The sequence below is a fragment of the Amblyraja radiata genome, chromosome 2 (assembly GCF_010909765.2).
Source record: "Amblyraja radiata isolate CabotCenter1 chromosome 2, sAmbRad1.1.pri, whole genome shotgun sequence".
In the NCBI taxonomy this organism is placed as follows: domain Eukaryota; kingdom Metazoa; phylum Chordata; class Chondrichthyes; order Rajiformes; family Rajidae; genus Amblyraja; species Amblyraja radiata.
Window position 1 is genome coordinate 51,237,655 of NC_045957.1, and position 22,022 is coordinate 51,259,676.

At 43.5% G+C, this 22,022-nt stretch overlaps 1 protein-coding gene across 1 annotated transcript in view; it reads left to right on the forward strand.

Moving 5' to 3' along the window:
• The window catches only part of dnah11 (dynein axonemal heavy chain 11), a 317,498-nt gene that overhangs the window by 223,055 nt on the left and 72,421 nt on the right, over positions 1 to 22,022 (forward strand). Inside the window, exons 62-63 of the mRNA XM_033046160.1 lie at positions 1,687 to 1,821; positions 17,567 to 17,740. Of these exons, the coding sequence (XP_032902051.1) occupies positions 1,687 to 1,821; positions 17,567 to 17,740 (309 nt within the window). The remainder of the gene's footprint in view (positions 1 to 1,686; positions 1,822 to 17,566; positions 17,741 to 22,022) is intronic.

The following is a 22,022-nucleotide window of genomic DNA, read 5'->3' on the forward strand; positions in this document are numbered from 1 at the left end:
GAAGCTGAATACAGAGGTGTAGTCAATGACTTTGTTGAGTGATGTGGCTGAATCACTTGCAGCTCAACGCCAACAATATTAAGGAGTTAATGATGGACATTAGGAGGAGAGGAACACCCCTGTCCCCTGTCTCCATCAATGGTGTAGATGTGCAGTTTACCAGGTAGTACAAATACCTTGGAGTGTACCTGAACAGTACCTGGAACGCTGAGGCCCAGTATAAAGAAGGGGCAGGGTCGGCTGTACCTTTTGAGAAGGCTCCGTTCCTTCAACGTCTGCAGTAAGATGCTGTAGATGTTCTAACAATCGGTGGTAGCCAGTGCCATCTTCTTCACTAATGGGGCAGCAGGGCAAAGGTCACGGACGCTAATAGAATGAACAAACTCATCAGGAAGGTTGGCTCCATCCTGGGGCAGAGTTGGATTCATGGGAGGTGGTCATGGAGGGGAGGATGCTTCTCAAACTGCGGAGGAACAAAGGAGGATGACTGAACTTTATTGCCTTCCATCTCAGTGAGGAATGTGGATTCCACTATGGTGGGTGTTTAAGTTAAATTTTATTTTATGTGGCAGTGTGTATTGTTGCTTTTCACTTAGTATGGCTGTATGGTAACTCAAATGTCACTGTACCTTAGTTGGTTGTGACAATAAACGCAAACTTGAACTTGAACAATACAGCTCACCCCCTCCATGACACACTGGTCAACCTAAGGAGTACCTTCAGCAACAGACTGGTTTAACCAAGATGCAGGACAGAATGCCACAGGAGGTCCTTCTTCCCTGTGGCTATTAAACTGTACGTCTCCTGTCGTGGGGTAGATTGAGACTGACCCAACCGCGGCCCCCCAACCCCCCCCCCCCCCCCCCCCCACTCCCCAATCTTTGTACATCCCCAATCCTTTCCACTCGTCACTTTAATTTCATGTTTCATGTATTTTATGTTTTTATGACTATCGTATTTCGCCTGCATGTAAACTGATAGGAAAACATGATCTAACGTAGTGTCAGGTCACTACTGTGCTGTATGAGAGATAAAACACCAACTGCATTTGCTTTTAATTTCCTTGGGTTGCGTTTGAAATGCATTGATTTAGTGTAATTCATGAAATTAAAGCATATAATTTAACTGCACTCAATAAAAAATTATCACTGCAAAGGAAGGATATGAATGTTTCTCATATTCTTATTTCTTTGATCTTTATTATTTATTCCTGTTTAAATTTTCCTCTGTTATAATGAAATATAAAGAAAGATTAAATCAAGTTGTCTAACATCTCAAACTCTAAATGGCCCAGAATACAATATTTGCTTCAACAGCAACATAATCTTTTTGTCAACAACAATGTACGCCACAACGGTGCAGCTGGTGGAGCTGCCTTCTCACAGCGCCAGTGACCCAAGTTCGATCCTGACCCTGATGCTGTCAGTGCGGAGTTTGAACGTTCATCCTGTGACCATGTGGGTTTCCTCTGGTGCTCCAGTCTCTTCCCACATCCACCCACATCCCAGAGATGCGTGGGTTTGTAGGTTATTGGCCTCTGCAAATTGCCCCGAGAGTGATGGAGTGTAAAAGATGAGAAAGTGAGATCATATAGAATTAGTCAGCAATGATTGACATGGACTCGAAGGGCCTGTTTCCATGCTGTATCTCTGAACTAAACTTGATTTTCTTTTTGTCTCTGTACAGGATCTCGATGTTAATTTATGCCGACTCAAGGCAAGTTTTGAAAGAGCTACGACAGAAAAGATACGATGTCAGGGTGAAGTAAATCGGACCAACAGGACAATTGAACTAGCAAATAGACTTGTCAAGGGACTTGAGGTAAGATAGCATCTTCAGAAATCAGAGAGAAGTTCAGAAATTTACTTTAAGGTTGATGTATTCCATAAGTCCTTTTTGCAGAAATAAATCCAATTGTCTGTTTAGTGTTTATCCAATTTATATTATCATCGACCATCATGATCTTTGGTCATTACGCAGTGATTCATGGGATGACCAACACTGCAAGGCAGTGTACCTGGGCTATTTCATATTTTCCTGACGAGTTGAAAATTAATTGTTTTAAAAATAATGTGGAATTAGGCCGAGTGCAAGGCAAATACACACTGACCTGGGCAGCATGGGCGCTAATAGTTTTAACATTAGACTCATTGGCAATGCTGCTGGTCAGCTCTGTTTCTTAAATAGGCAGGAAATTACACTGGAGATGGCCAACAGACAAGAGCCAAATTACATGTAGCAGGAAACTGGGCCAGCACCGTACAGAGGCTTTAGTAGAAGGCAACTATCAAACTTAGATATATCTTGTGAGTTGTGGTGTAGGAGGGAACATGGGACACTTGGAGGCCAAAAGCTTTCCTTACAGGACCCATAAAAGAACACATATGCTTCCTATTTTATGAGAGTAAATTAAAAAAAGCTTTTCCTCTTTCATTACCTGTATCTGAATAAAAATCTCAACTAGTGTGCCACTTGAGGTACAGCTGAAATTGCAGTTTGGTGCTTAATGATATCCAGAATACTTAATCAGCATTGTTTAATAACATGCCCTGATGAATTTGATGAAGTGACCTTGTTATCTGCTTTCTAGAATAAGGTGAAGTTAGAGATATTGATTATCTATTGTAAAGTTTCTTGCTTTGGCTCAATGTCTATGTTTTGTCCATTGAAGCACCTTGGTATGTTTTGTTTCAACACATGCATTTAGAGAAATGCTTTTTTTTTGTTATTTATCCACATCATTAGATGTTGCAAGGTGTCATATGAAGTCAATAAATCTTAACGTTATTTTACTAGAATAGCAAAAATACTTCTTCCCATAATGTGTAATTATACATTACTATTTATGTGGGGCTTAAATGTCTGTGCCTTGCAAAAAAAAACTTGTGTTATGCTTGATGACAAAACTTCAAATTAATTTGCAGCCTTTGCCCTCTTTATAGCAGTTAATTATGCTCAAGTCAAAACTAATCTGTGCATGCTTGGTATTGCATACGCACCTTCAAATGTAGTGGCAAAAATATCACGCTGAGTATGGGTATCCAATAGAATTATTTTTTAATCAGAATTATTAATTATAAATGCAATAATTTTGTTGTAAATTTGATGTTCAGTGTACATTATTTACAGAATAACACAATTTGAACACTGATAAATTTAATAATGTTACTAATTTGTTTAGATTAGAATGGCAGACTACTAATGACAGAACATTAATTATGGAGCTAGTTTGAAAGACATAGTGCATTTAAAGCCTTTCAATGATTCCAAGACAGATGACTTTGTCTATATATCATAGCAAAGCATTTGGTTAATAAATCATATGGAAGGACCCCAGTATATATTTAATCATTAACTTACTTCCAGGCCGAACAGCTGCTGAAAATTAGAAAGGGTCACCTTAGACTAAATGACATTATGTGTAATCTATAACACATTAGGATGAAATTATAGTGATTTTTAACTGTCGGAAAATTTATTGCAAGACATGAAATAGCTGCTAACCCCTTGTTGCAAAAGTGTCATTAAAGATAAATTATGTAAGGATGGTATGTTAAAATTATTACTGCTCTAACTAGAATCTAAATTAATGAATAGTGAATATTTTCACCAAACTTTCAAAGCCATACACAAGATCAACTTGTACACTTTATTGGTTGTTACCCATGGAACAAAAATGATGAGGATAGTTTAACTAAAACATTTGTTTTACAGTGAATACAATCATTGCAGGATTATTTGTTATTAAATATTGTGTTGAGCAATTAAACATGCATTTTATTTGGAACTAAATAAACAATTGACTAAATCGATATTTTCCAGGATGTTTACATATCACACTTACCTATTTTCACCATACATCTTTCTGTGCATCTAACCAGAATTTATGCTGTACTGTAATCTATAATTTAAAACAAAATACTTATAAATTAAATATTATATTTATTTTGTGAATGTAGTACAGAGTGCTGTTCTGCTATCTGCCGAATAGGGAAGTTAGAATCTTGCTAGTATTAAACACAAGGGCTTTGAAAATACATGTAGCAAGTAGCATGCAGATCAGTTTGACAGACTGGTGCTTCTATGTAGAAAGAAAGTAATTATTTTAGTGAATGGATGAACTTAGAAGTTTTTAGCATTTGTAAACTCTTTGTAAAATTCAAGTTTTGCAGTTGACATTTAGCATTTCACTTTGACAATAGCTTGTAGCTCCCCATTGTTAGTTGTTGGTAACCAAGCTCCCTGGTTGTAGCAGTTGCATATTAAATTCAGAGTAGATAGAACTTGTCACCAGGTCAGCAGAAGCTGGTTCAACTCTATGGAATGTTAACTTGTGTGTATATATAGTATACACTAGACCAGTTGCAGACCTGTTGGGCCCTGTCCCCCAAGGCAATGTTCCATGACTGACCCATGGCCCCCAACTGCGCATCCCCTCATCCCTAGCACTCTCCCTCCCTCCTCTTCACCCTCCCTCTTCTTTCCCCTCTCCTCCTCCCCTCCCCAATCCCTCTCTCACCTCTCCCTCTCCTTTCCCCTACCCCCATTCATTCCCTCCCTCCCTCCATAACTCCTCTCCCAATCCCTCTATCCACACCTCCCCCACTCCTCACCTCCCCATCCCACTCCCCCACTCTCCCTCCTCACCTCCCCACTGCCCTCCTTTCCCTCTATCCCCCACTCCCTACCTTCCCCCACTCCATCTATTCACCCTCCTATCCCACTCTCCCTCCTCACCTCCCCCATTTTCACCTCCCTCTCCCTCCCTACTCCCCTCTGCTCCCTCTATCCCGCTGCTCCCCCACTCATCACCTCCTCCCTATCCTACCCCGCCCAAAATGAAAATCACAATGTTTTTTTTAAATGACATTCTCAATGAAAATCACGTGCTTTTTTCTTTAAAATAACATAAACACAATGTTAGCCGTTAATGAAAATTTGAAGAATTTGATTAAAATTGAGTATTTTCGAAAATCGCTATTTTTTTTAATGTAAATGAGATTCGGGATCCCATTGTGACGTCGAACACGGCTGATGGGCAGGGCAACTGGAAAAGTAGTTTGAAAAGTGTCTTTTGTAAAGTTTAAAATGTAAATAACTTGTAAATATATAACATCAATCCGAAAGAAACTTGTTTCTTTTACATTGCAGGACAATGGTGAGTAAGGTGGACAAAAATTGTAGCGCTATCGTGTACCGTTTTGGCGGGGTTTTGAAATATCGCGCGCACAAACAAACAAGATGAGAGTTTTAGTAATATTTATATCATACCTGCCAACATTTGAAAATGAAAAATCTTATTCTGAGTGCACAGATTGACGGAGTCCGAGCGCCAAAGGCGCTCGCCCATTACGGGTGGGGTCATACCCATGTAAGAGTACAAGAATGCATAACTTGTTTATTGTGTATTTGTAATACGGTTTATTGTGTATTATATGTCAAAGCTGCTTTCTTGCATTTGTCCAGAAGTTTATAATTGAAAGTCATTTGATAGCAACGTTTCCCCATGGCCTGGGGAAACGTTAAGAGGCTGGAATCTCTCTATATCTCGTTCCTTCTCCCTCTCCCCCTCTCCTAACTAACCCTTAAGGGCCTGTCCCACGAGCATGCGACTGCATGCGGCAAGCGCAACCTAACGTGTTCGCTTGAGCCATACGGCCTCGCGGGGCCGGTCCCACTTCGATCGCCGGAGCCGTATGGAGTTGTGCGGAGCTGGTCCCGACATCGTGCGGGGCTACGAAAAACTGACCCTGTCCAAAAATTTAGCGCGGCAACGGCCTTCCGGCCCGCAGCCGCATTGAGGCCGTACGCACCGCCTCGATGGGCGTGCGCAGCGTCTTGATGCCGTACGCAGCGTCTTGACGCGGTACGTCACGCGCGATCTTCCCGCGGACTTCGCTCGAACTTCACGTCAACTCGTACGGGATCACTCGACCTCCGCGCGGCCCCCGCTTCCGGTTTGGTCACGCTCGCCGCATGCAGTCGCATGCTCGTGGGACAGGCCCTGTATGGGGTCACTCGACCTCCGCGCGGCCCCGCTTCCGGTTTGGTCGCGCTTGCCACATGCAGTCGCATGCTCGTGGGACAGGCCCTTTACTAAGCCGCTCGGTCCGTGTACGGTAGGGAGATCGTTCATCAACCTTTTCTTCCGAAAAGTTATGGGCACGTCTGGGTGAGCCAACAGGGCTCTGGGGAGACACCGTAGGGGACGATTGTCGCGTGGGTATCGGTGAATCGGGTACAAAGGGGGGAGAGGGCGTAGACTGGCGCGGGGAGTGATGGGGGGGTAGCAGCTGCAGGCACTGGAACGACTGGAACAGCGATCACTTTAAAGTTCAGTGGGGGGGGCGTCAGGACCCTGGAGCGCTGGACGTCGTACTTTCACTGGAAGGATGTGTTGACGGTTGTGTCTGTAGATGGTGCCGCCAACATCGACAAGGTAGGAACGTGGCTCTTTCGCGGGGCCATGGATGAACCCCAGTTTAGTATGTCCTTTGTTTGTCTGTAAACAAACCACTTGGCATTGGATTAGTGGCTTCAATGGCTTGCTGGTTTTGTCGTAGGCACGTTTCTGCGCGTCTCGATTGGATTGTATGCGCGTTTGAATTACAGCGGGCAGAAAACGTTAGGCTTTAAGTGATCCTGTGTCATGGGCAGCGGAGGTCTGGTTCACCAGGACATCAGTCGTTGGGCTGGAGAGCCTAAAACACTGTCTCTGGCAATATTTCTCAGGTTCAACAGGTTTAGGTAGACATCAGATTTTGCCAGGAAGGAGCGTTGCATAAGTTGTTTAGAGCTGCGAACAACGCGTTTGGCAAGTCCGTTGGACTGTGGGTACTCTGGGCTGCTGGTGCCATGTTTAAAGTTCTAGCGCTTGGCAAAGTCTTTGAACTTTTGGCTGGAGAATTGTCCCGTTGTCAGTCTGAAGGCGGGCTGGAATGCCATGTACGGAGAAGTGCTGCCGGAGTTTCTGGATAACTATTTTTGAGCAGATGTTTGGTAGAAAATCAATTTCGAACCAACTCGAGTACGAGTTCACTAACACGAGATAGTGTTTCCCGTGCCAGTCGAAGATATCGGCGGCCACGGATGACCATGGTAGGGGTGGAGCAGGTTGGGACAGTAGCGGTTGTTTTTGCTGGTGTGGCGCTTGCCTGTTACAGATCGCGCATGACTCCGATTTTTCCTGAATGTACTTGGTCATTCCGGGCCAGTAAATCATTTATTTGGCGCGTTGTAGGGTGGCCTCCACGCCTGGGTGGCCACAGTGGATCCCCTCGTAGTACTCCTTACACAGAGAGGGGGGGATGACCGTCTTGTGACCCTTTACGACCACTCCATTCTATAACACCAGTTCATCACGTACCAGAAAGTACAGTTTTAGTTCAACGGGAGTGTTGTATTGTTTGTTTTGCCAGAAGTTAGCAGCTGGGAGGTCTTATCCATAGCAGTGTGTTCGGAGAGGCGCCGCAGTTTGTAAGGATGTTGTTCGCTGGTAGTGCGTGGAGCCCGGGACAAAGTGTCTGCAATGTGCATGTCTTTATCTTTTTTGTAGACAATACGGAAGTCGAACCGTTGAAGCTGCATCATCATGCGTTGAAGCCTTGCTGGGGCAGCGTGGATAGGCTTGCTCAGGATTGTGACCAACGGTTGGTGATCAGTTTCTACCTGTTCAATAGACAATAGACAAGATTGTAAAGAGCTTGGACACACTAGAGGCAGGAAACATGTTCCTGATGTTGGGGGAGTCCAGAACCAGGGGCCACAGGCTAGATGCAGGAAGATTGCTGCTAGATGCAGGAAGATTGCTCCCGATGTTGGGGAAGTCCAGGACAAGGGGTCACAGCTTAAGGATAAGGGGGAAATCCTTTAAAACCGAGATGAGAAGAACTTTTTTCACACAGAGAGTGGTGAATCTCTGGAACACCCTGCCACAGAGGGTAGTCGAGGCCAGTTCATTGGCTATATTTAAGAGGGAGTTAGATGTGGCCCTGGTGGCTAAGGGGATCAGAGGGTATGGAGAGAAGGCAGGTACGGGATACTGAGTTGGATGATCAGCCATGATCATATTGAATGGCGGTGCAGGCTCGAAGGGCCGAATGGCCTACTCCTGCACCTAATTTCTATGTTTCTATGTTTAAGAATAAGGAGTAAGCCATTTAGAACGGAGACGAGGAAACACTTTTTCTCACAGAGAGTGGTGAGTCTGTGGAATTCTTTGCCTCAGAGGGCAGTGGAGGCAGGTTCTCTGGATGCTTTCAAGAGAGAGCTAGATAGGGCTCTTAAAAATAGCGGAGTCAGGGGATATGGGGAGAAGGCAGGAACGGGGTACTGATTGGGGATGATCAGCCATGATCACATTGAATGGCGGTGCTGGCTCGAAGGGCCAAATGGCCTACTCCTGCACCTATTGTCTATTGTCTATTGTCTACCATGAAGGTTTTGCCAAAAATGAAGTATTTGAATTTGGAGCAGGCAAAAACCATGGCAAGCAGCTCTTTCTCTATCTGGGCATAACGCTGTTCGGTATCCGTTAGTGTTCTTGAAGCGTAGGATACTGGCAGAATATCGCCGTTGAAAGAGGTCTGCAGACATGCAGCACCTAGTCCATACTGGGATGCGTCGCAGATTATTGTAACTGGCAGGTTGAGGTTAAAGTAAGACAGAGTGGGTGCACCAGCGAGCTGTAGTTTTAAAGTCTCAAAAGCTCGCTGGTTGTTCGGGTACCAGGACCAGGTGTTGTCCTTGTGGGTTAGTTGACGCAAGGGGGCTGATAGTTCGCTGAGATTGGGGATAAACTTTCCCAGGTAGTTGACCATGCCTAGAAATCGTTGCAGGCTGGTGACGTCAGTTGGTATGAGCAGCTCGTTGATTGCTGCAGTCTTCAGCGGATCTGGTTTTAGCCCGTTGCTAGTGAACACGTGACCTATGTAAGTGACTTCAGGAACCCTGAACTTGCATTTAAGTGGGTTCAGCTTTAAATTGATGTCTCTGGCACGGTCCAGTACTTTACGTAGGTTTGCATCGTGCTTGGTGGCATCGCGGCCATCAACTAGAATGTTGTCAACTATGATGGCACAGGGGAATTCTGCAAACAGTTGTTCCATTGCACACTGGAAAACTTTGCTAGCAGAGTTGATGCCTAAAGGCATTCTTAGGAATCGGTAACGTCCGAATGAGGTGGCGAATGTTGTTAATGCCGATGAAGCACGGTCTAACGGGATTTGCCAGAATTAGTTTTTGGCATCCAAGACTGAGAAAACCGTTGCGTTACCGATTTGTGCTGCGACGTCTTCGATGGTCCTCATAGGATAGTTTTGGCGTTTGATTGCTGTATTCAAATCTTTAGGATTGATACAGATGCGTAACTCCTTCTTGTCTTTCTTTGTGGTGACAACCATGGTGGAAACCCAATCAGAGGGCTCGCTGACTTCGGCGAGGACTCCAACGGAGACCATACGTTTCAGTTCATCGTGTATTTGTCACGCTTACCATGCGGAACGTGGTGAGGGGCACATATGATTGGGGTGACTGTATGGTCGACAATGATCTTGTATGTTGTAGGTAGTTTACCGAGTTGGTTGCAAAACAAATCTTTGTAGTTGGATAGCATCTGTTTGGTTGGTCCCTCTGTCAAACAGAGTTTGTGAACAGCATGCCTGAAATAGACCAAACCCAGGTTATGGCACGCATCGATGCCCAGCAGGGTTTCAGAACTTAGCTGGACGATGTAAAATAACAAGTCCTTAGTCTGTTAATTGATGGTACATTTGAAGTCGGCTTTGCCCAGTGGGTGAAGAATTTCCCCTCCGTAAGCATGTAAAGTGGAGGAGTCTTTTTTCATGCGCTCAATGGTTCTTATCTTGTTGAACACTTTGAGTGACATGACGGTCACGCGGGCACCGGTATTGACCTTGGCGATCAGCGGTTTGTTATTGACTATCATGGTCACAGCAGGATCAGTAACTTTGCCTGGGATGTGCAGGTTTAGTGAAAGTACGGTAGGCTCAGTGTCTGAGCTATCAGAGTCGTTCCCGTGGGAAGATTTGTCTTGTTCATGGGAATCTGAATCTGACGGGTCTTGTTGAATGCAGCTTTGTCCTTGGAGCTGTACTCCCACTAGATCGACGACAATTTGCAAAGTGGTTGGGTTTTTTTGCAATTATGACATACTTTCCCATGGGCTACGCAAAATTGGCGCCCCCTGGGGTGGAAATAGTTACAGTTTGTGCACCCCGTGTTAGGCATGTTCTGAATTTGCTGGACGCATTGAGAAATCTTTGCGGAGAATAACTAGCCATATTCATATTTAGTTGTTGATTAGCATTCACACTATCATAATCAGCCAGTGGTGCCACAGTCTCAGCCATCCGACAAGTATTAATAGCCTGATCTAAAGTCAGTTCTGCATTTCGTAACAGTTCAGCTCGCAGCTTTCGGTCGCTCATTCCTCCCACAATTTATCTCTAACAAGCTCATTTGTTATCTCACCAAATCTGCATCGAAAACTGATGTGTCTCAGGTCTATAGATTCTGCTGGCACCAATACCTTTCCATTCGCATCCAGTTGAGGAGGTGCAAATTCAAACGAGTCACCGCGGATCATAACCTCTGGACCTGCTAAATCCAGCAGTAGCGATGCCTTCAAATCGTCGGGATCGTTGCGGTGAACGATGCATATATAATGAGAGTAATCCTTCTCAAACATTCTCCATCGCTCAGCAATATCGGAATCAAACACAAGCGGGCTAGGCTTTCGACAAAAGCTAGCCATATTTCCAAAATCACAAAAAACACACAAATAAAAACTGGTAAACGAAATAAATCGCGATAAACAGCGCCGGGGCAGACCCGATCTGACACCATGTAAAGAGTACAAACTCACACGGGTTGAAACACAAGCATCTTTATTGTTCAGGTCATCTACTACACAGCAGATCACCCGTTCACGCTGCTACTCAGACTGGCAAGCAGTGGGCAGGATCTTACACTATGAATGTTACCATTAGGTGGGGTTATAATTACTAGGCATTCTAATTGGCTAACATGCTATAGCCAATCCTACATCCCCCTCTCTCCCCCCCCCCCCCCTCTCCCCCCCCCCCCTCTCACCCCCCCCCCCCCCCCCCTCTCCCTCTCTCTCCCTCTCTCTCCCTCTCTCTCCCCCTCTCTCCCCCCCCCCCCCCTCTCTCCCCCCCCCCCCCCTCTCTCCCCCCCCCCCCCCTCTCACACCCCCCCCTCTTTCCCCCTCCCTCCCCCCTCTCCCCCCCTCTCTCCCCCCCCCCCCTCTCTCTCTCTCTCACTCAAGCTGGTCAGTAATCGGCCGCAACGCCCCTCGGAGACAGTGCCTGATTGGCTGCCGAGTGACCAGCGCATTATGTGATTGGACACAATGCCCTTGGAGACAGCGGCTGATTGGACGGGAATTGTAAGGGAAGCTGGTCAGTGATTGGACGCAATCCCCTTAGAGATAGCGGTTGATTGGCCGTTTTTTCCCCCTCATTTCAAAATCATACTGTTCCAATTTTTCACACTTTTTTAACTTAAAAATCGGAATAAATCAGACTAGTTGGCAGCCATGATATATATATTACATTACATATATAGAGAGATTATTAGTCAATACATGCAGGTGATAACAGAGTATGAAACTCAGGATATTTGTAAGTGGTGAATTACAGTGTAGTAAAGGCCAGTGTGCTTAATAGTCATATACACTAGGTCCTTGCTCCATCTTTATCAATTTCATTGTCCCAGTTCCACTGCATTTGACAATGAAATATTCTTGACACACCCTCACTGCATTGTTATCCACCTCTGAACAAAATCCTGAGTTTCATTCCATTGAGTTGATCCTGGTGTTCCCGATGTAGCCTACTTTACATCAGTGAGGCCCAGCATAGACTCGGCGACTGTTTCGCTGAACATTTACACTCGGTTCACCATTGCCTGCTGGATAACCTGGTTACTGACCATTTTAATTCCTCTTCCTATTTCCAAACTGAATTTTCTGTCCTGAGCCTCCTCCATTGCCAAAGTGCGGCCACAGCAAACTGGAGGAATAGCACCTCATATTTTCCGTTTGGGTAGCTTACAATCCAACGTTACGAACATTGAATTCTCCAATTTTAGGTATCTACTCCAACCCCCCACCCCTTCCTTCCCTACGCCTCTTTTAATATCTAAAGCAGAAATGTGTATAATTATTGAAATTTATAAAGTAACTTGCTTTTGAGTGTATATATAATGTTTGCCCCATCATATTCTATGATGCCGCATTATTGAGCATAGTTGTCACCCAAATAGAGATATCTGAATGGTGGCCGATAAGGAAAAGGGGAGATGCAACGAGACCTGGGTGTCATGGTACACGAGTCATTGAAAGTAGGCATGCAGGTGCAGCAGGCAGTGAAGAAAGCAAATGGTATGTTAGCATTCATAGCAAAAGGATTTGAGTATAGGAGCAGGGAGGTTCTACTGCAGTTGTACAGGGTCTTGGTGAGACCACACCTGGAGTATTGCGTACAGTTTTGGTCTCTGGGATGTCAGGACTTTCATATGAAGAAAGACTGGATAGACTCGGCTTGTACTCGCTAGAATTTAGAAGATTGAGGGGGGATCTTATAGAAACTTACAAAATTCTTAAGGGGTTGGACAGGCTAGATGCAGGAAGATTGTTCCCGATGTTGGGAAAGTCCAGAACAAGGGGTCACAGTTTAAGGATAAAGGGGAAATCTTTTAGGACTGAGATGAGAAAAACATTTTTTACAGAGAGTGGTGAATCTCTGGAATTCTCTGCCACAGAATGTAGTTGAGGCCAGTTCATTAGCTATATTTAAGAGGGAGTTAGATGTGGCCCTTGTGGCTAAAGGGATCAGGGGGTATGGAGAGAAAGCAGGTACAGGATACTGAGTTGGATGATCAGCCATGATCATATTGAATGGCGGTGCAGGCTCGAAGGGCCGAATGGCCTACTCCTGCACCTATTTTCTATGCTTCTATGTTTCTAAACCTCGTATTATCTATCACTATTTGGAGAAAGGGCTACTTAGATTAGCTTTCATAAGGACAGTTGCTGCTCAATCAATAACCTTTGTCAAATTTACTAAATCAAAACTTTATTTTCTCAATGGAAAACACAGTTTACTCAGGAGTTTTTATTTCTTTAACGTTCAATGGAGAACATCAATGTATGGAGGCCAATTGAAAATAGTTTCATTTGTTCCTTTGCACAAGATCTAAGAAATGTTAGCAGGGAGGCCATGTGATCCTTTGTGCTAAAGCTAGCATCCAATAAGGTCATAGTAGATCTCTTACCTCAATACAAAAATCCTGCTACATATTCCTTAATTCCCTTACCATTAGTCTGACTAATGAGCAATATTAAAAATTATACTCGAGCTCTCGAAGTAGCCCAATAAATTGTTTTTAATGTTGCTCCAAAACATTGTGTTAAAATATGATTTAAAAAACATTAAATTAACCAGTGAAAATTAAAGGAGCAATTTGATTTAAGCTTGTTGGAGCTGTTTTTGGTCTTTTTTAAAGGGTTCATTATTTTAATTAGTAATGGTGAAATATAGAATAGCAATCATGGATCATGCAAGTTTAATAATACTTAATGACAGTACTTAATACTGTAAGAATGTCATCTGCAGACGTTTATAGTTGGAGTAATACATACTAGTTTGTCTCAATTAACCTAGCAACGAATAAAGATAACATAATTAAAATATCTTAAGCTTCAGCATGGATGGGCCAAATTAGTGGTCTGGTTTAGGGACCCAACTTTAAGATGAATCAGTCATACATAATATTGTAGACACAAAATGCTGGAGTAACTGAGCGGGACAGGCAGCATCTCTGGATAGAAGGAATTGGTGATGTTTCGGGTCGAGGCCCTTCTTCAGACTGATTTTGTGTCTATCTTTGATTTAAACCAGCATCTGCAGTTCTTTGCAATACATAATATTATTCCAACATACAAATCAGTTCAAATCTCAATTCAAGAAAGTTTATTTACTACTTTGTATGTTGCATTTTTTCCGCCTCAAGAGACTAATAGGTTTTGTTACATTGGATTACTCTTCTGGGTGAACCTTAGCTCAGGAAATCTACAAAAGTAACTCCTGAACATTCCCAGCCATTGAGCACAAGACTTTGCTCTATTATAGGCAACAAGTTATCCCGCTTTAGCTCATAACATAGTGAATAATCCAAGTACGATGTATAATTATGTTTGGAGTCAAGCATTTTTCATGTAGAATCATAGTCATAGAACACGCCCTTTTAGGCAACTTGGCAAGTTGCTTAAATCAGCTAGACCCACTTGCCTGCATCTGGCCCTTATTCCTTCAAACCTGTCTTAGTGATTTTTAAATGTTGTTGTTATTGTATCCGCCACTACCACTTCCTCTGGCAGCTCGTTCCATGTACTCACCACCAAAGATCATAGATACTCCACTCGGCGAAAAAAGCGTAGTACGTCATGTGTGATTTTTCACGCCATTTTTATGTGCTGCCTCGACTACCGTCATGGCGTCCACATCTACATCTACAGCTCACTGTTCTGCTATAATTGCTGTAATTGCCAATGTAGACAATCCGACCTGTCTTTCTTCAGGTTCCCCAATACCAAAGAAAGGTGAGAATATATTATTGCTTTCTGTCGATATTATTCTGTCCTGAAAATGTTATTTTCTGTTCTCCCATCAACGGCCATTGGGAAACTAGGTTTGTCGGTACATTAGAAATTTATTCGAATTTTGTTTTAATAGATCTAGACTTACCACAATAATAAAGTAATCAATTTTTACACGCGTACATTTTTGTTTTTGATCTTGTAAGGCAGGGGTCTCCAAAATATGGCCCGCGGGCCACATCAGGCCCACCACGAGATTTTTCAAGCTCGGCGTCGAGTCGGGGAGCACGGCGGCCCAGAACTGCTTAGTGTTGTTACCGTTTAGGTCCCTCGAATTGTCAGAGCTGAGACATCACAGGGCCGCCATGAAGAAGGGTGCAATGGTGGGGTGGGGGGTGGGAGTTTGGTGGCTGCGGTCAGGATGGGTCGGCGCCGCGTTATAATGTGCCATTGTTCCTCTCTGCCCTCTCTCTCTCCTCTCTCTCTCTCTCACCTCCATGCCCTCTCTCTCTCCCCTCCATGCCCTCTCTCTCTATACACCCTCTCTCTCTGCCCTCTCTCTGCTCTCTTTCTCTCTGCCGTCTCTCTCTCTGCCTCTCTCTCTGCCTCTCTCTCTCTCTCTCTCTCTGCCTCTCTCTCTCTCTGCCTCTCTCTCTCTCTCTCTCTCTCTGCCTCTCTCTCTCTGCCCCTCTCTCTGCATCTCTCTCTGCCTCGTTCTCACTGACCTCTCTCTCTCTGACTTTTCTCTCTGTCTCTGTCCTCTCTCTGCCTCTGCCCTCTCTGTCTCTGCCCTATCTGCCCCCCTCTCTCTCTCTCTCTGCCTCTCTCACTGCCTCTCTGCCTCCCTTGCTGCCTCTCTGCCTCCCTCTCTCTCTCTGCCTCCCTCTCTCTCAATCTCTATGCGTGAGAGTTGGCAGCCCTGCTATTGTCTTAGATCCAAAAGAGGATAGAAAGAAAATACTTAAAGGAAATATGTAGGAAGATTTTAATAAGCTCTTCTACATTTATGGTAAATTGACATATTAGAGGCAAAATGCATCTTCAATATACAGGTCTATCTCCAATGCTTAATTTAATTTAGAGATACAGTACGGAAACAAGCCCTTCGGCCCTCCGAGTCCGCTCCGACCAGTACATTAACACTATCCTACACACACAGCAGACAAATTTACATTTTATACCAAGCCATTAACCTACGTATGTCTTTGGAGTGTAGGGAGAAACCGAAGATCTCGGAGAAAACACACGCAGGTCACGGGGAGAACGTACAAACTCTGTACAGACAGCACCCATACACTTAATCAGGATCGAACCCGGGTCTACCGCTACGCTACCGTGCACTACTATTTATCGTGCAAGTCCTACCCTGATGTAGCCTACCAAAAGGCAACACCTCGTATTTAATTAAATTTCCATTTGCTGTTCCTCCACCCATCAGCCCAATTGATCAAGATCATGTTGTAATCATAGATAACCACCGTCAGTGTCTCCTATATCACCAACTTTAGTGTGAACCACAATCTTACTATGAATCTTACATTCATATCCAAATCATTAATATATATAATGACCTAGGACTGACTGATCCTTGTGGTACATTACTTGTTGCAGGCCTCCAATATGAAAACAATGACCTACCACCACCTTTTTCCTACCTTCAAGCTAATGTTGTATCCAATTGGCTGACTCACCCTGGTCCCCAGGAGATTTATGCTCCCAGACAAGGCTATAATGTGATGCTTTGTCAAACGACTTCCTGAAGTCCATGTACACAACTTCTACCGAGCTGCCCTCATGAATTATTTTGGTCACATCAATAAACTCAGTCAAATTGGTGTGATACCAACAAAGCCCTGCGCTACTACCATCCCTAATCAGTCCTCTAACTTTTAACTATTTAATTAACTATTTGTTAAGAATAATTTGGACAGTTAATTTAATTGTTTTTAGCTTTTTTGTTTTTTTCATACATCTATTTCATCTTAAACAGTTTCAAATTACTTTTGAAAATATTAAGCTCATGAAATTATTAACTATTGCTAATTAAAGGGTGCCCTTGCAAACAAAAATACTGTTTTTTTTTCAATTTTAGACACTGTGAATGTGATTATTAGTGATCACAACCCAATTGGAAAATGCAAAGTTGACAAATAATAAGTCCCCTGGACTCACTGGCTGTCATTGCTGCCATTTATATTGAAGGCTACAATAACTAATATTTAAAATTACTTGGACCTGCAAATAAATGTTTTTTTTATTGTCTCAAAATGTATATGTTTGAAAGACTAATATACAATGCTCATCTACAAACATTCAAAACGATTAATGTAAAAATCAACAAATAAAATGCTCTGCTTACATTTCTCTCTGCAGATGATTTCTCTCATTGAGTTCAATGGCCTCACTATATAGGCTCCAGGTAAACCTGGTTCAGCCAGCAGGTTTCATGGCCTGACTCAGAGCTGCAATCTGTCATCTGCTCTAATAATGGGTGTATCTGTCTGCTGATCTTTGCGATCCTGCTGGGAGAAGTTTCCTATGAAGTGCTTGGCTGTGAAGAAATGTTAACACATGTTGTAAAAATAATCTTTGTATTTTATAGGACTAATTTAGCTTTGTTAATAAGAAAGTGCATAACGAATTAATATGACAAATGTTGTATGGAAATGAATAGAAATCGTGTTTTCCATTTCCTTGACAAAATTATTTACAATGGTTTTTTGTGCACTTGTGATCTTAGTAATTTTATTAACATTGACCACAATTAGACAGATAGTATAATCCTTCAATGTTAGCCTATTAAGAACCTCACAATAAAATAGTATAGATTTGTATATCCCTTGTTAAATTTGTGATAGTTTAGGAATTGATTAATCCTGTCCTATTCTGCATTTAAATGGATAATACTGACATTTATTTCCTCAGTCAGAAAATATTCGTTGGGCCCATTGTGTTCAGTTCTTTGAAGCTCAAGAGAAGACTTTGTGTGGAGATGTGTTGCTGACAGCTGCATTTGTGTCGTATGTGGGGCCCTTTACGAAAGGATATCGGCAAGAATTGGTAGAGGGAATGTGGCTTCCTTTTCTCAAATCTTTGCCGGTATGATTTTATTGTTTTCTCTTTTTATTCCCTCTATTATATAATACATGCAGTGATGTCATATGTGACCAGATACCCTGTAATTATTGTCGCAAAATCCTTCTCTCAATGTCTGGTGACAAGTGTCTAAACTAAGAGTACTGTTCCACAACAGCCTTGAACATAGTGGGCCAGACACTTCTATCACAGTGACTGGGTATATCATGTCCCACTGACTTGGTGGGCCCAACAGAGTATGATGGGGTTTGTGTGTGGGGCAGATTAACAGTATGCTGATAGGACAGAGAAGACCTTGGAGTTAACAGTCCACTGAGTCTACACTACAACTGCCCATTTCACTAATCCCACATGAACTCCCCCCAAATTCTGTTACCCTTCCACACATTGAGGGTAATTTGCAATGGCCAATTAACCTACCAAACTACATGTCTTTGTGATCTGAGGTGAAAAATGGGTGACTTCTGAGGAAATTTCCAGGAAGAACATGCAAAGTTCACATAGACAGCACCCAAGGCCAGAATGGAACCTTGGGTCCCGGGCACTGGGAGGTAGCAATTCTATGAGCTGTGCCACTAGATTCTCCAGAATTTTCCAGAATTCTACACACTGACATTTATACTGCAAATTGGAGGATGACAATCTACTTTCTTTAAAAGGAGGGAAGTGATCAGTTCGCCTCACATGTTATGAGAAAATGTTAGAGACTATTCTAAGAAATGCAATAACTGGACATTTGGAAAATATCAATGGGATTTGATAAAGTCAACATGGGAAATGGGAAATCTTGTTCGGTAAGCCCACTGGAAGTTTTGAAGATATATATGTATAATTGATAAGGTGAAGTTAGTGGTTACTTGGATATTCAGGAGTTACAAAGTTCCACATAAACGGTTAATATGCATTATTAAAACATACGGTAATGTATTTTGCACCGATTGAAAATTGACAGACAGGAAATGGTGTAGGAATAAATGGGTCTTTCTTGGAGCAGAGAGCTGTATTGAGCAGAGCTCACGGGGATTAGTGCTAGGGTCTCGGCTGTTCATCAGGTACGTCACTGATTTAAATTAGGGAATCTAATGTAATATTTTAAATATTGCCAATGATATTCAACTGGCTGGGATTTTGAATTGTGAGGAGCATCAAAGATGCTTTAGGGTGATTTAGAGAGATTGATTGAGTGGGCAAAACCATGGCAGATGCAGAATAACAGGATAAATCTGAAGCTGTCCATTTTGACAGGGAGAACTGAAAGGCAGCATGTTATTTAAATGGTAGCAGACTGTCAAACATGGATGTACAAAGAGAGTTTATGGAGTTTTATAGAGGGATCTAGAAGTTCAGATAAATAGTTCCTTGAAGGTGGAGTCGCAGGTAGATAGGACCTCAAAAAGGCTCTTGGCACATTGGCCTTCATCAGTCAGAGTATTGACTATAATAGTTGGGAGGTCATAATGCAGTTATACAAGACATATGTGAGGCCGAATTTAAAGTATTGTCAAGCTGGAAAGGGTACAGAGAAGATTTACAAGGATGTTGCCAAGACTTGAGGGACTGAGATATAGTGAGAAGTTGAGTAGACTGGGACTCTATTCCTTGGAGCGTAGAAGGATGAGGGGTGATCTTATAATCATGAGAGGAATAGATCGGATAGACGCAACAGAGTCTTTTGCCCAGAGTCGGAGAATCGAGGACCCGAGGACATTCGTTTAAAGTGAAGGGGAAAAGATTTAAGAGGAATCTGAAGGCTAACCTTTTCACACAGAGTGGTGAGTGTGTGGAATGAGCTGCCAGAGGAGGTAGTTGAGGCAGGGACGATTGCAACGTTTAAGAAACAATTAGACAGGAACATGGATAGGACAGTTTTGGAGGGATAGCCAAGCGTGGACCTGTTAGGTCCACCTCCCCAACGCAATATTCTTCCACTCACAGGTGCTCCTCCCCCCCCCCCCCCCCTCGGCCCATGGTGGGGTTCACCACCTTGATCTAGACGCTAATGTATCAGTGGGTTTGGACAGCTTCTCCTCCCAGTAGGTTTGGGTGGCCTGCTTTCACATCACCACGTAGAAGCAGCTGCTGTACTGGAAGACAAAGACAAAGCCACAGTAGATTGTGGTCTGTGTTGACGTAGAAGGTGCCCACTGAAGTTGATGGCGTTGAACTCCTCAAATCTGACAGCAAGGCCAGGGTTAGAGTTGGCGGTCTGCAGTAACTCCCTGCCCTTGTTGCGCACTACCCAGTTAGGAACGATCTGCATCATCCCCTTTGGAACTTCCTCTGGTCAGTCTCACTGATGGCGCTGTTCTCGGGGCACATGTCAAAGATATCTGCGATGTTGTTGTCAAAGTCGTCCTTGCAGTTGTCTCCTCTGCTGTTACCATTGCATTGATCTGGTCAGGGTTGGGAACAAAACGGCAATTGTCCTTCTCATCAGAAGCGCCATCATTGCCATTCTCATCAATGTCCTGATTGTCATCACACTGATTACCCCCCAGGTCTGAGATTGTCTTCCTGGAAAGGGGTTATGCATAATCTCTTTCAAGAGATCCATCTGTTTCAAAATGTTCAGCTTCTCTCTCTCTAGACCCTTGGTCATACGATAGAGCTCAAAATGCTTCAAGATAGTTAATCAAATGTGGTTTGTCTTTCCGAAGTTGTGACCAAAGGCTTTGCACTTCCTCCTGATCTGTAAAGATGTTCTTTCTTCTGTATGGATCAGCTTTACATGGCACTGCTGGTAGCGATCAATCAGAAACACCTTGTTACCTCCTGGCTGGGGACAACGTCTTTCACGCACCTCTTCATGCTGCTCTTTTATGTGTTTCTTAAGTCCGTCAACTCCTCTGTAAACAGCACAGCAACGCTTATACTGACACCGATACATGGTGGGGAAATCTTCCCTTTCCAAGTTTGACTTTGGTTTCCGGCCATGTTTTAGTCCAGATTGTTTCTTCATATCGTTAATATTGCACCTGGTGAAAGGGTTATTGAACCATCCAGAACTTCCTCCATTGAGTCCTTATTTCTACTGGATGGGCACTGTCCTTCATTCAAAACAACGCTGCGACTTGAATGGGGGGGGGAGCGGGGGGGGGGGGCTGAGATGGGACTAGTGTAGATGGGACATGTTGGTTGGTATGGGCAAGTTGGGCTGAAGGGCTTGTTTCCATGCTGTATGGCTCTAATTCAGTATTTTTGAGCTTCAATCACTGAAAGCAAACATGTTAAGAAGGAGGATGGTATAGAAACAAGCAAGACGTGCTATATTAACATGCCTCACTGAGACGAAATGGAGTATAGTGTGCATTTTTGATCCTATTACCTATGCAAGAGATACATTCCGTGGAGTTGTCTCAGCATTGAAGGCTAAGGGGCAAGTGCTGGAAGAGAGGTTTAGCATACATGGTTTTAGCATATATGGTGGTTTTAAACTGAATAAGGAGTGTGGGGTGTCAAGAGAGTAAAGGGATAGTTAATGACCCCAGAATTAACGGGAAAGAAAGCTCACAAAGGGATAGGAGAGTATGGCCAAGTGTAATAGTGATCGATGTGAAAGGTGAGATGCGTAAGGAATTGTATATGAATGCGCGAAGTATAAGAAGTAAAGTAGATGAGCTTGAGGCACAGTTAGAGGTTGGTAGATATGACATTGTGGGGATTACTGAGACATTGCTGCAGGAGGATCGGGCCTGGGAACTTAATATTCAGGGTTATACATCCTATAGAAAGGACAGGCAGAGGGGGGGGTAGCTCTGCTGGTGAGGGATGGAATTCAGCCCCTTGCGAGGGAAGACATAGAAACATAGAAAATAGGTGCAGGAGTAGGCCATTCGGCCCTTCGAGCTTGCACTGCCATTCAATATGATCATGGCTGATCATCCAACTCAGTATCCTGTACCTGCCTTCTCTCCATACCCCCTGATCCCTTTAGCCACAAGGGCCACATCTAACTCCCTCTTAAATATAGCCAATGAACTGGCCTCAACTACCTTCTGTGGCAGGGAGTTCCACAGATTCCACACTCTCTGTGTGAAAAATATTTTTCTCATCTCGGTCCTAAAGGATTTCCCCTTTATCCTTGAACTGTGACCCCTTGTCCTGGACTTCCCCAACATCGGGAACAATCTTCCTGCATCTAGCCTGTCCAACCCCTTAAGAATTTTGTACGTTTCTATAAGATCCCCCCTCAATCTTCGAAATTCTATCGAGTACAAGCCGAGTCTATCCAGTCTTTCTTCATATGAAAGTCCTGACATCCCAGGAATCAGTCTGGTGAACCTTC